Source organism: Jatropha curcas, chromosome 3, assembly GCF_041381405.1.
Source record: "Jatropha curcas cultivar XTBG-Jc1 chromosome 3, XTBG_Jcur_1.0, whole genome shotgun sequence".
Taxonomy (NCBI): Eukaryota; Viridiplantae; Streptophyta; class Magnoliopsida; order Malpighiales; family Euphorbiaceae; genus Jatropha; species Jatropha curcas.
In genome coordinates, this window is record NC_143153.1 from 6824966 (window position 1) to 6846364 (window position 21399).

The 21399-nt window shown below is 30.4% G+C and overlaps 1 protein-coding gene across 3 annotated transcripts; it reads left to right on the forward strand.

Moving 5' to 3' along the window:
* The first annotated feature begins 14443 nt into the window (after positions 1 to 14443).
* On the forward strand, positions 14444 to 20084 carry LOC105640864 (inositol diphosphatase DSP1). Of its 3 annotated transcripts, none has more exons than XM_012225259.4 (6): positions 14444 to 14936; positions 15040 to 15133; positions 19197 to 19254; positions 19356 to 19399; positions 19489 to 19670; positions 19801 to 20084. In XM_012225259.4, the coding sequence occupies exons 1-6, from the start codon at positions 14671 to 14673 to the stop codon at positions 19859 to 19861; spliced, it is 705 nt and encodes a 234-aa protein (XP_012080649.1). In that variant the 5' UTR covers positions 14444 to 14670; the 3' UTR covers positions 19862 to 20084. The 3 variants fall into 3 exon arrangements, with proteins under 3 accessions (XP_012080649.1, XP_020537669.1, XP_012080651.1); XM_020682010.3 differs by having other exon boundaries at positions 19489 to 19604; positions 19719 to 20084; XM_012225261.4 differs by having other exon boundaries at positions 14446 to 14936; positions 19489 to 20084.
* Positions 20085 to 21399: the final 1315 nt, after the last annotated feature.

Sequence of the window (21399 nt, forward strand, 5' to 3'; positions counted from 1 at the left end):
ATAAACTTTATTTACATATATTTGCTCATATACATATGACCGTGCTGTTAATGTCTTATACATCGTACAAAATTTCAAAAGGAAACAATACACTTGATAGCTACAACAGTAGCTCCATTATCTGCATTAAACAAAAAAGAATCGCGTAAACTAGCATGACTTACTCTCCTGCTTTCTCCTTCCCTTTCCCTGTGATAGTACAGATAACACTATCGCTAAGCAATTGCTTAGTAGTGCATAATTATAAAATCAAGTGTTCACATTTTTCCAATATTAACCATAACTGTAAATAAAACTTCATATGAAAATCCTTTTCATTAAATCTTTCTTTCAACTCAGTAAAGACTTTAGTAAAAAAGTATATTAATAATAATGATAGAAATTCTTTGCTCAAAAATCAATAACTATCTTTGAGCGAAAATGATTATAAAGCACTGCTATTATAGGAAACACATCATTTCAAGAAATTTGACATTATCTAATATAGTCTCAACAATCTAAATAGACATAATCCGAAGAGCGATTAATGTCCTATGAGCTTATCAAGACAAAGCTATCTCAACCTCAATCTGTGATATAAAATATCAACAAAAGAGGGACAATCTCAACCTCATATAGGAGGGATTAATATCATTTGCAATACCAATCACAATATCAACTTCAACAAATGAAAGGATATCAGCAATATCCATGTCTATCAATTGCTGTGAGACTATAAATCATTTCATATATTAAGCATAATTGAAAACACTTTGGGCAACAATCCATTTTTCACAAACACTACTAAAAACATTCATTCACGGTCACCTCTCCAGATAACAATTGGCCAACATCCTTCTTTGTCTTAAATAAATAGATTTTCAATTTAACTTTAAGAATCATTGAAAATCATAAGGTATCAGATAATACTTCCTTTCTTTCAAAATCCATAAAATTTTTATTTTAATATTTCCCTTTTATTCATAAATCATTTTATGAAATTGGAATATGAAATCAAATACATTTTTGTTTTAACAGAACAAGAAAGAAGTATTGCACTAACTTGAATTGGAAGGCTCTCCTAACCTTACTCCTTTACTTATTGACTTATCTTCTAATTTCTTCCTCATGACACTAATATTTATATTAACGCTATACTATTCAATAAACATTCACATACTATCATAGGAATGCAAATCAAGTATTAAAATGTAGTATTCATGCTTTTCATTTAATTTCTCTATGCTTGACCAAGTACCATTTGTCCTTATTTTAGGCATGAACTACTTCATTTCTAATACTTAATCTCATTCTAGAAACATAAAAATAACAACTAAAATAATGGGACTTAATAATATATTAAAAGTATGCTAAACTCTTTACAAACTAATGAAATACAAGGTTTCCATCATATGAGTAGTCTGCCTTCCTTTGACTATATCTCTTGTTTCTTAAATCCATTTGTCCTGAAATTTTTACAGCATCTTCCTCACATCAGGCTACTCTCATATAAAATTTCATGAATTTTGGAGCTCATTTGCATAGCTAAATAACCTAAACATAGTACCTGATTTTCAGTCAGATTTTCCACTGAGCAACCTGCATTCATTTAACTATAACTCCATTTCTCTTCACCCATTGTACTAGTCCTTTTACCACAGCCTTCTCAACATCCTAAAACAGTTCTGTAATGCCCCAAAATTTTCGAATCTTAAAATAGTATTATTTTATCGGGTCACGAATGGTGCTGCAGAGAGGAGAATAATATTTTATTTAGACCCGAGGAAGACATTGAGTATAATTAACTATGGATGGATAGTGATTTACTAGTGTAATAATAGTACCACCGGTCTGTGAATAGTTGCTCCGGTCCGGGAATCGGTATTATTTTGGTTTTAAAAATTACTATTTATGTTTTATATTTTATTTAATATTTTTGTAGTATGAATACATGATTTTTATGGGTGGAGAGTAAGTAATATTAAAATGCTATTGAGGATTGATATAGTTATGAAAATATAGAAGTGTTGTTGTGTTATGATGATTATTTGGAGATGTTGGGATTTTGAAGTTTAATTGGGAGTGTTTTGTATTCACATGTTTGGCGAGCTCAGTTCTTAAAGGAGGAAATTCTTACAGTATTTCTGTAGGATTTTTCCCAATCTATTTTTTTTTTTTAAAAAAAAAGAGATGAAAACGAAATGAAATGATTAGCTATAAAAAAAAATTACTTGCTAAACTTGTGAATACTCAATTACTTCTAATTTATTATCTATTATATGTTAAGTTAAGACGGTGTCTCCGGCACCGAATGTGGCATCCACCGTCAGGTCTCACGGGACTGGGCAGAGGGTGTTACAAGTTCTCTAATTTTTGGAGTTCATTTACCTATTTAACCAAATCCATCTTAGTGACTGAATTCAGGATGCATAATTGTAATATACTTAAGCATACTTTACCTCCTTAGGCATTCTTAACTTACCTTCACCACTAATTCATGCATAAAAACTCTTCTAACACTTAAATAACATAATTAATTTCCATATATCAGAATACCTAATCATAGATTATCAATCAAATGACTAAAATTATCCAAGTTGGTCAATTATGCATACTTGACATCAAATTCATGCTTAAGCATCCTACTTTAAATCGCCTTAAAAGTACTTTTAATCACTTCATTTTCACCAAGTCAGCAACAATAAGCAAGCATCTCATACTATAGTTCATGGAAATCAAAAATTAAACCATGGAAATGAAAGAGGAAGAGAAAATAACTAACCTTTCCTTATGAATCACTTGAAAATTCCTAAGTTTTCATGCACCTTTAGCTTGTTGTTAAGATTTTTCTCTCTCTCTTTTCATGGAACTCGACTATGGATGACCAAAAATGAGCAAGAGGTGCCTTATGAATCATCATAAATAGGTGGCAATCAAAGACTTTCATGGTAATTCCTTCCATATTCTTTAGTTGCCTATTAACACCTTAATCCTTCCTTTGTTTCTATTTTCATACAATTGCACCTAACTGTTTTTGATCACTTTAGTTTAGTCCCAATTTAACCTTAATCATATATCTTAGGTGTTTAATAATCAATGCATTAAATGATAAATCAAAGTGCTAGCTTAAGGAGCTTCACGTGCTAGCTTCTCATCGTCAAAGCTTAAGTAAATTTAACTTTCTTCCAATTTGATTCTCATGACATAACTTATCTTTAACTTGCACTATAACTTCCAATTAATGGTTCTACATATAAAAACTAAGGTAACCCTAATTATTCTAGCTTTCAGATAATATTAATTAACATGATACTTAGAATTTTTAGAGTTATCAAATTGAGGGTATTACAACTATGGACTTCAGCAAGACTCACCTCTATCAGCCAATATTTTGAGCATAGCTTTTCCCCCAAAGTTCAAAATCTCGACCTACTAACCTTATGATGGATCCATTGATCCTCGAACTCACCTAACGACCTTCCGAACCATGATGTACCTCCAAAACCAACTCTAAAGACCTCATGTGTAAAGCCTTCCCAATCACACTGAAAGGAGCAGCTTAAGAATGGTACGAGACTCTCAAAACGAGATCTATTAAATCATTCTCAAAATTGGCTATAGCATTCTGAGCTCAGTTCATAACTTGTATACCATCCAAAAATATCTCATCTGACCTAGTAGATCTAAAAAGGGAGGACGGTGAGACCTTGAGACAATACGTCTCAAAATTTCAAAGAATGGCAATGCAGGTAGAGAACTTGAATGATGAAGTGGCAATCAACGTTATGGCAAAGAATTATAAGTACAACAAATTGTTTGAAAGCATGAGTATAGACCATCCTCTGAACTTTGCTGAACTCATAGCTCAAGCCCATAAATACACAAAGTTGGACGAGGCCTATAAGGCTCAACTCCAAAGATCGCCTAAAGAAGAAGAGCCTAGACACAGAAGACACCCCTTTCCAATAAGGAGACGCTCACCCAAAAGAAGATTGCCTCTTCGACATCCACAAGCTAGCTACGCTGTTAGATCACCTTACTCAAGAGAGGATAGATCACAGTAGGACCGAGATTTTAACCCTTTGAACATGTCATGCTCGGAGATACTATCTTGGGTAAGAGACCATGAAACAAGGTTCAACTTAACTATCCCAAAAATATGAATGAGGATACCTTGGGCTACCGAGACAAGAATAAGTATTGCGAATTCCATAGGGACATTGGCCATGAGACCCAGGCATGCTAACAATTGAAGAAAGAGGTTGAATGCCTTATACAAAGAGGTGAACTAAAGGAATTTGTTGGGCAAGCTCAAAAAGAAACTGAGAGGAAAGAAAAATAGGCGAAGTAATGCAATACTTTGGGCATAATTCACATAATTTTTGGTGGTTCGTTAGAGGGAGATAGCAACTCAGCAAAAGAAAGAAGAGTTAGAGAAATTTATTTCGTATTGCTTCAACCAAAGTTAATCATGAGACCACCAATCTTATTTTCTGAGGCAGATGGAGAATATGTGCATACCTCACATAATAATGCTTTGGTAGTAGAAGGGGATCTTAGAAAATTTCTTGGTAAAAAGGATTCTGGTTGATGAAGGTAGTGTGATTAACCTGTTGACTATGGAGGTTTTCAGAGCCTTAAAGTTAGACTAAGCAAAGCTGAAACCTGTCCGAACCCTTTGGTCGCACTTGCTGGGAAGCCAGCTCTGCAGCTAGATCCATCGATGTGATTTTAGCGCTCGAAGCAGAGGGTATATCAAGAAGGTTCAAGTCATAATTCATGTAAGGGGAGATCAGAAGATGGCTCAGGAAGCATACACGGTTGCACTCAGATGGATACCCCTCGCCCCGCTTATAATGTGAATGCCAGATAAAAAACAATACACAATACAAGATGAACACCAACTTTTCGACATACCCAGAGAAGGTTTGGAGCTAAGCCCAGCACCAGTGGCAAACTTACCAAATGGAAGGTGGAGACAGGGAGACATCTGACCTTAGGAGCCAAACTACCTCAAACATGGAATGCAGACAATTTGAAGAAGGCTCATTGTATTTCCAAAAAATAAAGTGTAAAGTTCTAATGTGAAATAATAAACATAATCTCAGGTTTTTCACTTAACATATCATGCCTTAGAAAAATTTAAGAAATCATGATATGTTAAGTTTTTCCTTAAGATTTCTTCTACTTAGAAGTTTTTGACAATCTTCATCCTCTTGCCAAGTTCATCAGTTCGGACTTAAGCAGTCCACCCTTTCAAGCTTAAGCAGCTCACCTAGTTCGAACTTAAACAGTCCTCCAGTTCAGACTTAAGCAGTCCTCCAGTTCGTACTTTAGCAGTCCACCAGTTCAGACTTTAGCAGTCCACCAGTTCGAACTTTAGTAGTCCGTCAGTTTGGACTTAAGCAGTTCACCCGTTCGAGTTTAAGCAGCTCACCTAATTCGGACTTAAGCAGTCCATCAATTTGGATTTAAACAGTCCATCAGTTCAGACTTTAGTAGTCTGCCAACTCGAACTTGAACTTTTTCTTATACATTTTACTTCAAAGTTAAAACAACCCAAACGACTTAGACTCAATAGAAATATATATATATATATATAAGAACAATATATAAACATATTAAAAGATATTAAACTCCTAAATAAACTCTAACTAATAGATTATATAAGATTCTAATAATCTTTATCCTAGTACAATTATCTTTCCTCCAATATATATACTCCAAATTTACTCCAAAAAGAGACGAATTCACGATTCTCAATTTCTGAGAACTTAACACTTGTGATATCATACATAGAATGATATGAATTATGTTATTTCGAAACCATTTCTTTTCAATAAATTATTTCATTTCCAAACATAAATTTGATCTTTTCTGCCTGAATCAGTGGCGGAGTTAAAATCCTATGATTAGGGAAGGCACTCAGGTATAGTATATTTTAAGGGGGTTTTCAAATTATAAATATAACAATTTAAGGGGTTCACTTTATAAATATATCATTGGTTGCTTAGAAAAAATTTTCAAGTTAGTGCACTCTCTCAATTGTATGTGCCTTCACCACTGGCCTAAACTGTAATGATTTTAGAATAAAATAATATAATAGAATATAAGTATAATAGAATATAATATAAGTAAATATACTCTAATAGAATTTAGAATATTGAAAAATTATAACTTTTTTAAAATCAAATTTATATAAAATTTGACATTCTGAAACAGGAATTATTCTATAAATAGTTTTTTGTTTCGTAAAAAAGAGAAACGTTCCGTTTCTTCAACTCTCACGATCCAGAATAATAATAATTGGTTATCTCTTAAAAATTAAAATTAAACTTTTTGAACTCGAAAAGTGTTCACAGTTCACACGCATCTTTCTTTTGAAAAGTGATACAATTGAAGGACTGCAATAACCTAATTGGTAATTACATGACGGTCCAAGAAATGGACAACTTTTTCCATTATCTTATCTATATATTTGTGATGGCCGAACCCCGTGCATTTCTTTTATATATTATATATATCACTTGACGAAAATTATCAAATGAGGTAGACTCGTGTCCATTTAACTGTTTATAAGATTTAACTAGTCCTTATTTAAATCTGTCGACTCATTATGGGATCAAACACAAAATCCACTTATTGTTATATATTTTTTTTCTTTTTTTAAGTTTACAATGCTAAAATTAGTATGGACGGTTAATATATTATTAAACTTTCCAATTTGAAATGCATTACTAACTACCAAGTTTTCTAATCCGTAACTGTATATTTTTTTAATTCTGGACAAAAATAATATTTTATATTTTAATTATTAAAAAATTCTGTTCAATTTTAAAGACGTTTGATTCAGCTGTTAGTCCAATATCATAATCGCATAGTGATTCTTATAATGCTCTTTGCTGTTATCATCTCTTTCGTTATTTGTGAAGTTGCTTTCTAGGATTGTTTCTCCTTTGTGCTTCAATGTTCAAATATTTCTATTTTTTAAAATGTGCATCTCATGTTATTAATCAAAATTGAAATTGGTGAATTATGGTTTATTTGTAATTCAATTATATTATAAATTTGTGTATCATGAAAATAAAATTTGAGGATTTTCCATGTATTTAATAGAGTTCAATTTATTCTATTGAAAGTTATCAATTAGGTTAATAAAAATAGGAAGAGTCTTTAGAAATATTAATAATATTTCTGAATTTAATAGTTGATATTACAAGGAAATGTGTCTTTAAAAGCTTTGGAGTACGATAAGATGAATTAAAAAAAAACTCATATTCATTTATTAATAAAAAAATTAAGTCTTACTAATTATAAAAAATAAAATAACATAGAAAATATTTCCTTTCCATTAATAATTAAATTGACATCTAAATTACCTATTTTGTTTTATTTTATGATACCTGAATACCAAGTACGGCATTTAATAATTTATTATTTAGAGTATAGAATGATTCTTTCGCCTTTTAAAGTCTTAATTTACCTTTTAAAATAAGATATACTGCATGACTATGCACTTTTGGCGATTATTTTTATGATTCTCTAAACTTTGCAGGGAGTCGGGACTCTTTTTTTTTTTTTTTTTGAATCTTATACTTTTATATTTCAATAATAACTAAGCCTCTCACTAAAATAAAATGATTTTACAGGGATTCAATCATGATCATGCAATTTCACATTTTATTTTGGTGAGAAATTTAATTATTATTGAAATGTGAATATATAGGTTATGATTGAATTCCCATAAAACTCATACGCCACAAGAAAAATAAATTAAAATTTAGAGTCAAATTTATGCATTAGTCATTAAAATATCGTTGTTTCCAAATAAATTCATTTACACCTCTAATACCTAATTTTGTGCTTTTTTTTTTTTTTTTTTTTAATTTTGGTCTTTTGGGTCAAAAGCAGTCGACATTGTTCAATTATAGGGTCAACTTTCCTTTTTTTTTTTTTTTTTAATAAAAAACAATTTGGTTAACAACTTACATTACATAAACACCACAAACTTAAACTCTCTTTTTTTAAAGTAGCTTTCAAAAAAAAAAAAAAAAAATTGAAATGCTTGAAGATAACTTCGACTCAAATTATATATGTATAGGGTAAAATACTATTTAGCCCTTTGGGGTATTGTGAAATTCATCACCTCATCCTTCTATTTTGAAGAACTAGTTATGCAGAAAGTTCAGTATCCATCCAACTATAAGGTGCCTCCTTCCAAAAAGAAGACATTTTACGGTGAGTCAACTCAAAAAAGCAAATTCAAAGGTGAGAGAAGAAAAATTAAACTCCAAAATACCCTTATTGAAAATTTACAAAGGAGAGAAAACTAAAAGAAAATAAAGGCTAAAACTTGAATTGATTTTAATGTATTTATTAGGATTTGATTTAATATAAATAAAAATATAAATAAATTCAAGACCAATTCATCAAATCTCCTTTTACAAATCCTTTTTGAAAAAAAAAAAAATCTCCTTTTAGAGATCCAAGATCCTCCTTCTCCATTATCATCAATAAAAATAGAGGTGGCAAGTGACTCAACAGCGAAGGTTGGTTTGAGAAAATCTTCTTTGATAAAGTTAGAGTGAAAGATTATTAAAATGAGAAATTATTTTACAAAAGAGATTATTTAATTTCGATCTTATGATAAAAGTTAGAGTTTTACAAATTAGGTTTGTTATAGTGTTGGGTACTGTTGGGATAAGAAATTCTTATAGTTGTTTTGAAGTTTTAATCCAAGTTTCTTTTAACTTGGTTTTATCTGTTTATTTGCTTAGAAAGTATAGGAAAAACAATAAAAAATGAATTTTTGAAATCTATTAATTTGGGTTTAGTACCATATTTATTCAATCTGAAACTACATTTCTTTTCTTTTTTATTTTATTAGATTTTTTGGCAATTGATGAAACCTTATATTTTTTTATAGCTCTTGAATATGAATTGAATTTGGAAATTCATGCATTATCATTCTTTTCAAATTATTGGAGTTGTTGGTCTAAGAATTCAGGGATTGTGCTTTTTTTTTTTTTAAGTATTTTCTTATACAAAGAAGGGCTTATTTGTATTTTCTCTCTTACTTGATGGTGAAAATACCCCTTCTTTAGATGGAAAGACCTTATAATTAGACAGACACTAAACTAGAGAGTGTATAATTGATTCTCCAAAATAGAGGGGCAAATTAATGATTTTACAATAATTCAGGGACTAAATAATACTTTAGTCCATAATGTGTAAGTTCAACTTCAAATCATTATAGAATATTCGATAGATTTCTTTGTTTGGTATAAGATTTTAAAATCTATTGGTTGTCGATCCAAATTATAATTAAAATATGATTCTAATTATTAATGTTTTTTTTCCAACCATTAATTACCGACTGCAACAATTAATAATTGAATAATAATTGTTAACAACTAATTGTAACGGTCAAACCAATAAGGTTCTTTATGATATTAAAATTTCATATTTTTACCTGTCTTATAATACTTATAGACATTTGAAAAAAATAGTTAGTATCAAAATACTTATTACATTTGTGATTTTAAGGAGTAATAAATATTTTTTTTCATGTCTACCCTTTATATACAACCAATAATTATTACTTCAATTTAATGATTTTTTTAAAGAATTAATATCAAATTAAAGATATATATAGTCAATTTATTTAATAATTTATTGTAACGTAAATAAATTTAATATTTTTTTAAAAAATGTGAAATTTGCCAAGTATTATGAATAACGGCAATATATCAAAAGTGAATTATGAGCTTGACATAAAAAATTAGATTATTCATCAAAAAAGTAAACCATTTAGCGTGTAAAAATGAGAATGAAATACCAAATTTTTTAGTTTCTTATAATAACGATGAGGATGCCGAAACTCATTCTCTTGATAATTTTATGATTGATAATGTAATTACAATTTGGCAACCATTAATTGCTTTTGTATTTCTGTGTCTAACATTGGATTAAAAGTATGATTAAATTAAATATAATAATATTGAGTGTTTACCGTTGGATTAAAATATATGATTCGAAATATTGGAAAATATGAAAGATGAAACAACAACCGGTAGTTTGAGAACACTTTTTTGTGCGCTTTATGGCGTGAGGATTTTGGTAACAAAGTGACAAAGAAAAGTACGTGGCGCACGGGCCTCGTATTCCCTTTTCACTTCTTCCGTCTTTCTCTTCCCGCATATTCTCCGGAATGTACCCCCATTATCCCCCCGGCCATTTTACTATTTAATTTTTATTATTATTCTTTATTAATATATTTTTTTTTGTTTATTGTACAATGTAGCCCCACTAGCACTCTCCTTTTCCGCGTTTGGAATCACGCTCCTTTTCATTGACTGTCTGAAAATGAAATTTATGGGCCACTTTGTTTTTTTCTTTAAATTACTGGAGTTCATTAATTTGAACTGCCATGGGTTTGGAAACTCGTAGATAGTTTCAAAGTTAAAAGTTTTTGTATGTCAAATGTAACCCAAATTGATTTTTTTTTTTTTTTAATGGAAACTAAAGTGGAATTTGTTTAGGTTAATAGAGTCAAAAGACTTTTAGGTTTTGAAAGTCTATTTGTAGGTTGGTCTGAGGGTATTGACGATGGTTTAGCTCTTTTGTGGAAGGAAAAACTCACGTGCAGTTTAATTGGATTTTATAAAAATTTTATTGATGTTAAGGTTAATGTTTTATGAGTTCCAAATTTCCATTTCATAGGTTTCTATGGGCTTCCTGAATATCATTATCGATGTATATCTTAGGAGCTTCTTCTCTCTTTAAGAAATAGGTCGAATTTATATTGGTTTGTGCCATGTGACTTTAATGATATCCTTTCTTTTGAAGATGAAACGGGGCGAATTTAGCAACCAGCTTGGTTAATCAATGGATTTAGCTGAACAGTAGAGGATTGTGGCTTACACAAACTGGGTTATGAAGAAAACTGATTTACATGGGAACAGGGTCGAGATTCTCCAGATTAGGTGTGTGAAATGTTGGATAGGACTCTTGTGAATGACTCTTGGTACTCAAATTTTCAGATTGCAACGGTTTATAACATAGAAGTTGTGTACAGTGATCACCTAGCTCTATTTATTTCAGTTGGTATCACAGTAATTCACTAAGTGCCACAGTCTTTTTGTTTTGATAACTCATGGCTACAGAAATCAAATTTATGTTGTTGGGAAATATAATTCATTAATAATAAAATCAAGTATTACAAATACTCAATTAGACCAGACATAAAACTTATTATCATAATTAATAGAAAGTTCGTTGATTCTTCAACAACAAAAGAATCATTTATATTGTTTTGAATAATAAAACTAAAATTAGAAGAAACAATATAGGATTTTTTTGCTTAAAGATAACCTTGACCGATATAAATCTTCATAGAAGCAACTGATTCTTTAATTGATTTTGACGACAAAATAACTTCTTTGGATCTTCTATGTTTGAATTGCTTTTTCAAAAACTTGTTGAGTATGATGTGCACGGGTGAGTTCAAGTAACTATGCGCTAATAGCATTAATAAAGGAACAAGTCACATTACCAGGCTCTACTGATCGAAGATACACATTAGTAAAACAAGATTTAAATTCTCCGATCAAATAAAATCAAATATCATACCTTTTAATAACAAATCTTCACAAAGAAGGAACTAGACCCTCACAGAAGAAGGGACAAAAGAACTTCAAATATGGAGACAAAGCAACAATAATAAAAAAATAAAGAAAAAACAAATCTATTAAAAGGAAATATATCTGAATTTATTAAAAACGAATAAAAGATTAGGAGCGAGAAGAAAAAAGAAAAATAGGGGCTACCGATTAGTACTGGCAACCTCGAACAAAAGCTTGGGTTAGATAAATCAGAGAGAAAAGAAAAAGAGAAAAACCCTATTGTTAATTTTAAATTTTATTTGTAAATAATTAGCAAATCAAATTTCTATTGTTAAATTTTTTTATATGAATGTTTAAGATATAATTATAAATATTATATTTCTAATTATTGTTTTCTTATATTATTGAAATTATTAATTATTGAACAATATAATCATTATCTGAGATACCATAATTTATATATATATATATATATATATATATATATATATATATATATATATATATAGTTAGTAAATAGTATTTGTTAAGAATCAAACTAAAATTCTTGTTTTTTAATATTAGTAGTTAATGGATTTCTTAATTATATTATAATAAGTATATTATGTTTTTTCATGAGTAATTTTATTATGGATAATTTTCGTATATTGACCACTTAATTTGGCAATATTACAACTTACATATGGATATTTTAGTTAGGGTTTTTCTTTCTACCGTTAGTTATAAATACATGTTCAAACTAATAAAATATATGAGGAAAGATTTTTTATTATAAATTATATAAAATGAAAATAATATTGTAAACTAGTGAAAAACCATTATTGATAAATTATGGAATTTTGAATTTAAAATATCTCACCTCCATATCTTTACAAAAAGTAAAAAAGAAAATTTTTTGAATTATAATCAAGCTATAGTTGAAATCTACAGCTAACATTAAGATTAATATTTTACAATATCCATTAAAAAAATTTTCTAGTGAAATATTAAATGTTATAGATTGCAAAATATTACTAAAAATCATCAATCAATTACTAGAAATTAGGCATGGCCGGTTCAGTGAACCGCCGGTTCGAGATGTTTAAAATTTTGAACCGGAACCGACCCTTGAACCTCCGGTTCCGGTTCGGTTCCGGCATTACGCAAATTTTTTAAAAAATAATAAAATTTTGATTCCGAATTCATAAATAAATAATAATTTTAAAATGTTTAAATTTTATTAACTAAATAAATTATTATAAAATTTTAAAACAAAAACTTATATTAACTAACTTAGAACTATTATTACATTAAATTTACAAATTTTACTAGTTCACTAATATAGAAAACTATAAATGGAATATAAAATTAATGAAATGAGTTAAAAATTATTATTTTCAAATACTAAGAAAATTATTAAAAAAATCAAATGAAGTAAATTTATGAATGGAAAAAATTGAGATTAGAGAAAGAATTTGGAATTGGATGTAAGAAAATAAAAAATAAATAATAGATAATTTCAATATTAAGGAAAATAAAGTAATACAAAAAATAATGAAATATGGAAATTTGAGAGAATTTTGATTGAGAATAAGAGAAGAGTTATGATATAATTGGTTGTGAAATAAAAAATCATCAACTCATCATATTTATACATGTTTCTCATCTATTAGTTTTCCAAATTGTCCCTTATAAGTTATAACAGAAAAATAACAACTATATTTTTGGATAATTTAGTAAATTACAGTAAATAAATAAATAAATGATTAAAAAATGAATAAAATTTATTTACCAAAAAATAAATAAAAAAACATATCATATCAAAAACTATTCGTTACGCTCTTTTTTTATATACTTGAAAGTATTTTTTTTATATAAATCAACTATTCATGTGCCATTTTTGTATAAATTAAGTAAAAAAATGTGTATTTTTTTTCACCACTTTCTATAACTTATGTACTATTGTACTTCTCTTCACCATAAATCAAATCAACTACAATTTTTTTATAAAAATTTTAAGCTACAATTTTTTTGTGCATCCGGTTCGAACCGGACCGAAACCGCCTGTTCCGGGCCGGTTCAGGTTCATATTTTAAGATTTATATGAACCTTAACCGGCGCTTGAACCGCCAGTTTCGGTTCAAAATTACGAACCGCCGATTCTCATTTGTCTACAGTACGATTCGATTTCGGTTCGGTTTCGATTAGAACCGAACCGGTGGCCATACCTACTAGAAATATTGTTTGCACTTACGGACCGACTAACAATTTGATTATATCAAGTATTAAAATCTACCAAATACACGACAAAGAAATTTTATACTAATGGAAAAAATTATTATAAAATAAAATTTAATAGAAAAAATTTACCTAAATTGGGCCTATGACCAAATTAATAAAATTAAAATTTTTAAAAATATTTGAATTTTTTAATATATGGTCAAAATTATTCTCTTTAGATAAAAATAATTTATTTTATTATTTGGATGGTAAGTGAGGTCACCCGGTCTACATAAATTTTTACGTGATAGTGTGTGTTTTTAAAAGAAGGGGACAGTCACAGTTTGGTCACGACACGCATAAAATACGCGTGTGATTGGTTTCCCACTCCAGCATAAAGCTACGGTTGTAGTAGTAAGTAGTGGCCTTTTCTTGTGTCCTTCTTTTTAATTTCAAATTGTAATTTAATCTTTTTTAAATATATTTTTAATGGACTTTTCGTTTTAAATGTTACTATTACTTCAAGTTTTCCACTCAAACTCACCTTTTCATTCTATTTGTTTTTTTAAATAAACAAATAAATAACTTAAAATTTTCTAATTTATTTATTTATTTTTTAAAAAATTCAAATACCCAGTCTCTCTCTTTCCTTATTGCTTTGCGGTCTCCACCTTCCAAATGTCCCTATAAATACATACGGCCATCACCACCACAATAACCACCAGCGCCACCGGTTATCTTGTTTTTGTCAATAAAGAGCCCAACTCCTTTTCCTTTCCTTTTTAACTGTCAAAAAGTTTAGAAAGCATCACTACCTAACAGAACATCCCTCGTGATTCACAGCCACTGTCCCTTTAAAATTTTTCTCATGAAAGTAGACCACATAACCGCCGCCGCCGCCGCCGCCAATTCTGAAGGTGAGATGTGCAAGACCTTAGAAGTCGCGGCTGTTGACTGTCGCGGTCTCTCGCTTTCACCACCAGCAGTCTTATCATCTCCGGTCGTCACCGGAGATGAATTCGCCTTTATTCCACCATTAAACTTTTCCATGGTTGATAATGGCATATTCAGGTCAGGCTTTCCTGACTCTGCTAACTTTTCCTTTCTTCAAACGGTTGGTCTCCGCTCCATCATGTAAGGCATTTTTGTTTTCTGCCTTAAACTCTCTTTAGATTTTTATATATGCATATATATAGATTGATGAATTCTAGGTTTTTTGGTTATGATGATGATGTAGATGCCTATGTCCTGAGCCTTATCCAGAGCCAAACACTGAATTTCTTAAGGTCAATGGGATTAGGCTTTTTCAGTTCGGGATCGAAGGTTATAAGGTGAGTTATTAGAAATAACCTCTCTTCTCACTAGATTGTTGTTTTGAGGTAGCTTGCTGCTTTGTTTGAATCTGTAGTGAGCCCATTTCAGTTGTTTAGTAATAAAATATTGAAAGAAAATATTGTTAATTATGGAACTTTAGCTCTGGTTAGCTTTTAGCTTTATTCAAGAATGGCCATTTGATTTTCTGTGGGGGCATGTAAATTGATGGATAAAGGGTTAGATGATGTCATGCGCATTATTTTTAGTGTTGTTTTTTTAATCCTCAATAGTTTGATTATAATAATTGTCATAAATGTTCAATTGTCATCCATGCTCTTCGTTCAAGAAGAGTTGGCTTTTGCTTCTTGGTCTTTAGTAGTTTTATAAATTATACATATCTTTTGTTTTTGTCGGGTTTTCTGCTAATGCTTGTATTAATCTTTTGTGGGCTTCATCTTAGTCTTTGTCTATCTATGGTTTTCCATTTTTTTCCTTTTCCTTTCTCTTATTTGATACATTTATATGCGGTAATCGTATACCATATTCAACATTTGGAACTAGTGAACAAAAGAAAAAGGAAGAAGAAATAGAAAACATCGCAGATAGAATCCTTTTGGAACGGCTGACATGTGAATTCGTTTTTGTTTTTTCTCAATGATTATCACATGAGGTTGTTCACTTGATTTTGTCATGGCTTTCATTTTTTAATTTAACGTGCAATGGAAATATCTAAATGCGGTGGATACCTGTTGAGAAATTATATTGGATGAGATCATTGACAGTTCTTATTTTGCTTTGTAAAATATAATTTTTGTACTTTAGTGTTCCTTCTACTAGCACTTGTAGTTTACTATCCATTTATAAATCTTGCATGTCCTTTTGTTTTCTAACACTAGTTCTGTGTTTTTTTGACTCTAGTTGAGTTGTAATCAACTTGCCAAAAATTGTTGTTTTAATTTTTTTTCTTTCTTTTACCTTTTATTTCCCTTTCTTGCATGGGATAGCATTTCACTTGCAAAAATTAATTTTGAAACACATTGACAAGTACTTACTCTTGGCTTCTTGCAATTCAAATGTCCTAACAATGGCCCCCCTTCTCATCTAGTTTTAGGGGATTATTAGTATTATCATTATTATTATTATTATTATTATTGAGAGTTGAAACTTAAAACTTACTTGTTGAAAACCTTCCCTTTATATATCAATTGGCTAGGTACTATTTGATTAACTAAGAATCTTGATACCTAAGATTGAGATGAAAATGAGAAAGATCAGCGCTGAAATTCAGAATCAAGAAGTGCACATGTTGTCTTAATGCAAAATCCAAAAACATCACAATTGTTCTGGAGTGTAATACCCATAGTAATTAAAGGCGCAAGGGGCTGCTGGAGCCTAGGCACTAGCCTCCAGGCGAAGGCGCGCCCCTGAGTGAAGTGAGGCGCAGAAAAAGAATAAAAGAATAAAATACATAAATCTGACAAACATGGAAAGAAACACACATAAATCAGAAAAAAATGGCAACATGACAAGTTATATTTTGAGATATTAAAGTTAAGACAAAAAAGAGTATAATCAAAAAAATGAAAAAAAGAAAAGAAATAGGAAGGAAATATAGGAAGAAAAGTTGAAAGAGTTATATCTGGATGGAATGGGGCTAAAGACTAGATTGCAAGAGGTGAGTGCTAGATGAAGGAGTGGAGCTTGGAGTACAAAGCACATCACCAGTTTTTGTGTTGCATTTTATTTCTTTTATATTTATTTATTTATTTTGTGTAAGCTGATGTTGGCTAGATAGCTTTATATTGAAAAAAAAACCCTAGGTGACTTGTTTTGGAAAACAAAAAATAGAAAGGCGCGCCTTTCTCGAGCCTTAGGCGCAAAAAAGGCACAAAAAGGCGCACGCCTCTACCCAAAGGCGATAGCCTGAGTGAAGTTGCCACCTTAGGATAGTCGAGGCGCAAGCCCTTGAGCCTTTAATAACTATGGTAATAGCCTGTTTTGTGCAAATTTACCAGTTCCTTTCAGTCATCTATTGAACTTGTTTAATTCTTGACTAGATCTATCAAGTGTTTGGTATATAATATAATTTGTATCTGCCTGAAATCTATGCATCAAGAAATAGTCATCCATTAGTTTCTGTTTTTTTATCCAGTATCTGGTAAAGAGTCTGAGATTTCTATTAGTTAACAGCAATTATGCCATCTAACTTCTGTAAGGTCATATTATATACCTGAGGCACAGTCTTCTACTTTCTAGGTTCAACAATTAAATGATCTACAATTTTTTTTTTTTTTTTTTTTTTTTTTTTTTTTTGAATGTTTGCTTGGATTAGTTTCTATAGTGAGAAGAGCTATATATATTGAATTGAACTAATAGTTTTTATTTTTCCACAATTCTAGTGTAGTCAAGTTGTTAAATGTAACCACTCTTATATCAACATAACTGTGTATTCCAGTTATACCTTTGAGTTGATTTAGCATGACTTCATGCGGCTAATTTGAAATATATTGTTTATTTGTGGAGTCCTTGAGTTTGAAATGGGAAGTATAGGCTTCATTTCCTCATCTACCATGTCATGCAGGGACCTATATGTTTAAAACGGACTATGTTCAAGAAAGCAAATGTTATAATGTTTCCCGCATCTTGTTTCAATTAACCAGTAATGCTGTATGTAATAAGAATCTCAAGCATCTTAAATTAGGAATAGAATATGCATATTTAGGATAATAGTTCTTGTAGGTTATTAGCAAGCACAACAAATCATATTTCAATCTGAATCAGGATTATCTTATATAATTTAGTTTAGTTGCCTCATTTCGAGCCTTTCATTCCATTTGCTAACCATGCATGATATTTTAGCTTAGATTGGCTATTTATGAAACTTGTTTGTTCATGCAATGTTATCATCTGCTTTGACATCAAAAATGATTTTAGTGATGATTTTTCTTTTAATATGACTCTTCCAATATGATTATCTGTCATGCTTGGTAATGTTGCATCCATTTTTAATTTGTTTTTCTTACTTTCAGTTTGTGTTCATGGTTAGGTTAAAATTCAAGTGTTAACATGAATTTTGCTGGGTTGTATATCATGTGTGTCAAGGACATCCATCATTGCAGAAAGATTTTGTCCAATATTTTGCATGAAATAATTGCTGCTTAATCTTTGAGTTGCAATCTCCACTGCCAGTTGAACTGTCAGCGAGATAGTATACATACGTGGAACTTATAGCTCTAGCAAACATGAAATTGAAATGCCATTAGTGGCTTTCTACTTTTTGGTTTCTTTGATGGCAAAGATGCTATACTCTGTATCCTTAATAGTAGTAGGGGAACTGGAAGAATGTCTGCTTCACTAGTGATGAATGACAAGTTAATGATCCAGTGGGCAGATGAGCTAAAATATTTGTTTTCGGATTTGGTATTTGCTCGAGGCAACTTTGTACTATAAAGTTAGTAATAGGAAAAACTAAGGTACATGGCACAATTTTGACTAAATTGATGAAATATAATTGTGATAATAGAGGCTTGGAGAGTGATAAGAGTTTTAGCATAAGACAGCTGGATATTGTGTTCTAGGCATAAGACTTGGCCAAGAATTATTGGCAGCAACATGAATATGGTACTGACCATTGGAGACAGTGTAGATGAAGTAAGCACAAAGCTAAGCTAACGAGATTTATGAGTGTCATAATGAATATGCTATTGAGCTGGCCAAAATGGAACAAAAGAAAATGATAATGTTTGTTGATCCCACAGTTGGCCAAATAATGTGGACAATAGTTAGAAGTTTAACAACTCAATAGCGGGTATGTTTCAAAAAAAAAAAAAAAAAAAAAAAAGGCTCAATGGTGAGAGTAATTGCCTCATAGTGCAAAAGAAGTTATTGGAAGGTCAAATTCGAGCTTTGATGATATAATTTTGCATTATCTGCATGAATATATCAAATATTTAATTATGGGAAATAATTTTTTTGATACTTAAGTTGTCCATTTCTTAACCATATCAGGAGAAGAGTATTATCAGTGAAGAGGTCTGAAATTGTTGGCTTATGCTTGATTTTAATTATTTGTGTATTCAGGAGCCTTTTGTAAACATCCCTGAGGACACAATTCGTGAAGCACTAAAAGTTGTCATTGGTAATATAAGTGCATCAGATTGTGTTACTTTATTTTCTAGCTCAAATAAATTATTTTTACAAGTAATCACATCTACTCCTCCATAATTCTCTTTCTTGTAGATGTGAGGAATCACCCTGTTTTGATACACTGCAAACGAGGGAAGGTATGTTTTAGATTAGTAGAGTTCGCATTCCCAATCCTAAATTCAACACCTTCTAAATTATACGTCATTACTTGCTTTCTTTTCTCCAGCATCGAACTGGTTGTGTTGTGGGCTGCTTGAGAAAATTGCAAAGGTGGTGTCTTTCATCCATCTTTGATGAGTACCAGCGATTTGCAGCTGCCAAGGCTAGAGTTGCCGATCAAAGGTTCATGGAGCTATTTGATGTTTCTTCCTTAAAGCATATCCCTCTGACATTTTCATGCTCGAAAAGGTAAACAACTACTTGGACTAAATGGATTTTGGTTTTCATATTTGTTAGGCAAACGGAATCCTAGCCACATCCTGCTTTGCAATAAATAGGAAAAAGAATAATTCTTTTTTTTTTCCTTGTCCGGTAAAAGGGGAGTATATAAATTGGCTTGTTCTACACATGCTACAACTAATGTTGTAGATCGCTCCTGATTCTTCTGATTGTAAGGTGTATCAAGGTTTAACATGACACTCGATTCAAAATTGCTGCTCTAGCCAATGATTGTAAGGAGAGGCATTGCAGCTGGAAAGGCTTTGGGTACTCGTGAATCTTGTATTGCAGTTGATAGGAGGGAAAGAGAAAGAAAACTTGGTCTGTATTGTGTATTTTGATAAATAATATTAAAATACTATTAAAAAAAAAAAAAAAAAAAAACCAGTGAAGAACAATGGTGCTTACCGCTTAATGATAAAGTCTTAAAATAACGAAACAAGTTACTGGACATGAGTCATTTTCTGAAACTTACGGATACTTATTAGGATAGGTCCTATGCTATTATAAAGTAATTGATTATCTTGAAATAGAATGCTGTGTATCATCGATCCAGGAATCAATCAATTCCATATAGAGATGAATTGAAATTCATACATCTGAATCTTAGTAATCTTTTCATGTCTTTTTAATCGAAGTCAGGATCAAAAAGATAATTTTGAGATCATTCAAAATTAAAATCATATCTGAATAAATCTCCATTCTTTTTGAGATTAAAAGACTCGCACATTCTATAAACCCTAATCCATTATCTAACCTCCAGTCATGTTAAGCTCATCAAAAAGAGTACTTTATATTAATTCAACTATGAAGCAAAGAAAACCACATTGAACTGTATATAGTACTAAAAAACTTTAGGTTAAATTTGTGAAATCACGGAACAGAAATGAAAATAGAAAACCCAAAGGAAAACATATCATAGATACTAATAAATAGGAAAATCCTTTTTAAATGAAAATAGAAAATTCTTTTTTCCAAATTTGTTAAATTTGGAAAAAAGAATATTGCACTTTATCATTTAAAATTATAAAATACAGTTTGAGACTTTTTTTTTTTAAATCCTCATTTGTAGGGCATTAACTTTTCTTGATTTCAATATGGAAGCAAAACAGAAATCCGTTGTACTGGTCTAGCCATATTAGTCTTATGATCCAACTGATTGGCGCTGAGTTATGAAAACAAAGTGTTTCGAGAAGAAGCTGCTATTTCAATCTTATTCTTATTTTCGGAAAAAAGAAATTATTTTTGTTAAAAGATTCAATTCATTGGAAAATTAATCTCGGATCCTCCAATATAAGAACTGAACTTCTATGTTGGGAAAAACAGTATGACAAGGAGCCATAACTCTTAATTTCACTTAGTTTCACAAAACAAAGAGAGATGGGATCTTAGCTGCGAGTCGGTTCCTCCCATGGTAGCTATTCTAAAAGGAGTAGGAATAGTGAAGGCGACATATCAACAGATCAACAAGTAAAATGTATGTGATCACACTTGCATGTCAAGATAAAGGAAGCCAAAAAATAAAATATAAGTTTCTACTCTTTTTCTATCTTGGATGATCATTCTTTAGCAATCCATTCAATATGTAGAACATCAGAATACAATAAAAAAGGATTCAAGAACAAGTATTTCATTCTAGATTACATTTACAAATTCAAGAAAATGCAAAAAGTAAATTCACAATATTGAGAATACTGTA

Excerpts from the sequence above, each read along its gene's own strand:
- LOC105640864 (XM_012225259.4), top strand. The coding sequence starts at position 14,671 with ATGAAAGTAGACCACATAACCGCCGCCGCCGCCGCCGCCAATTCTGAA. Across the intron at positions 19,255-19,355 it reads AGCACTAAAAGTTGTCATTG|ATGTGAGGAATCACCCTGTT; the intron begins GTAATATAAGTG and ends TCTTTCTTGTAG. Across the intron at positions 19,400-19,488 it reads TACACTGCAAACGAGGGAAG|CATCGAACTGGTTGTGTTGT; the intron begins GTATGTTTTAGA and ends TCTTTTCTCCAG.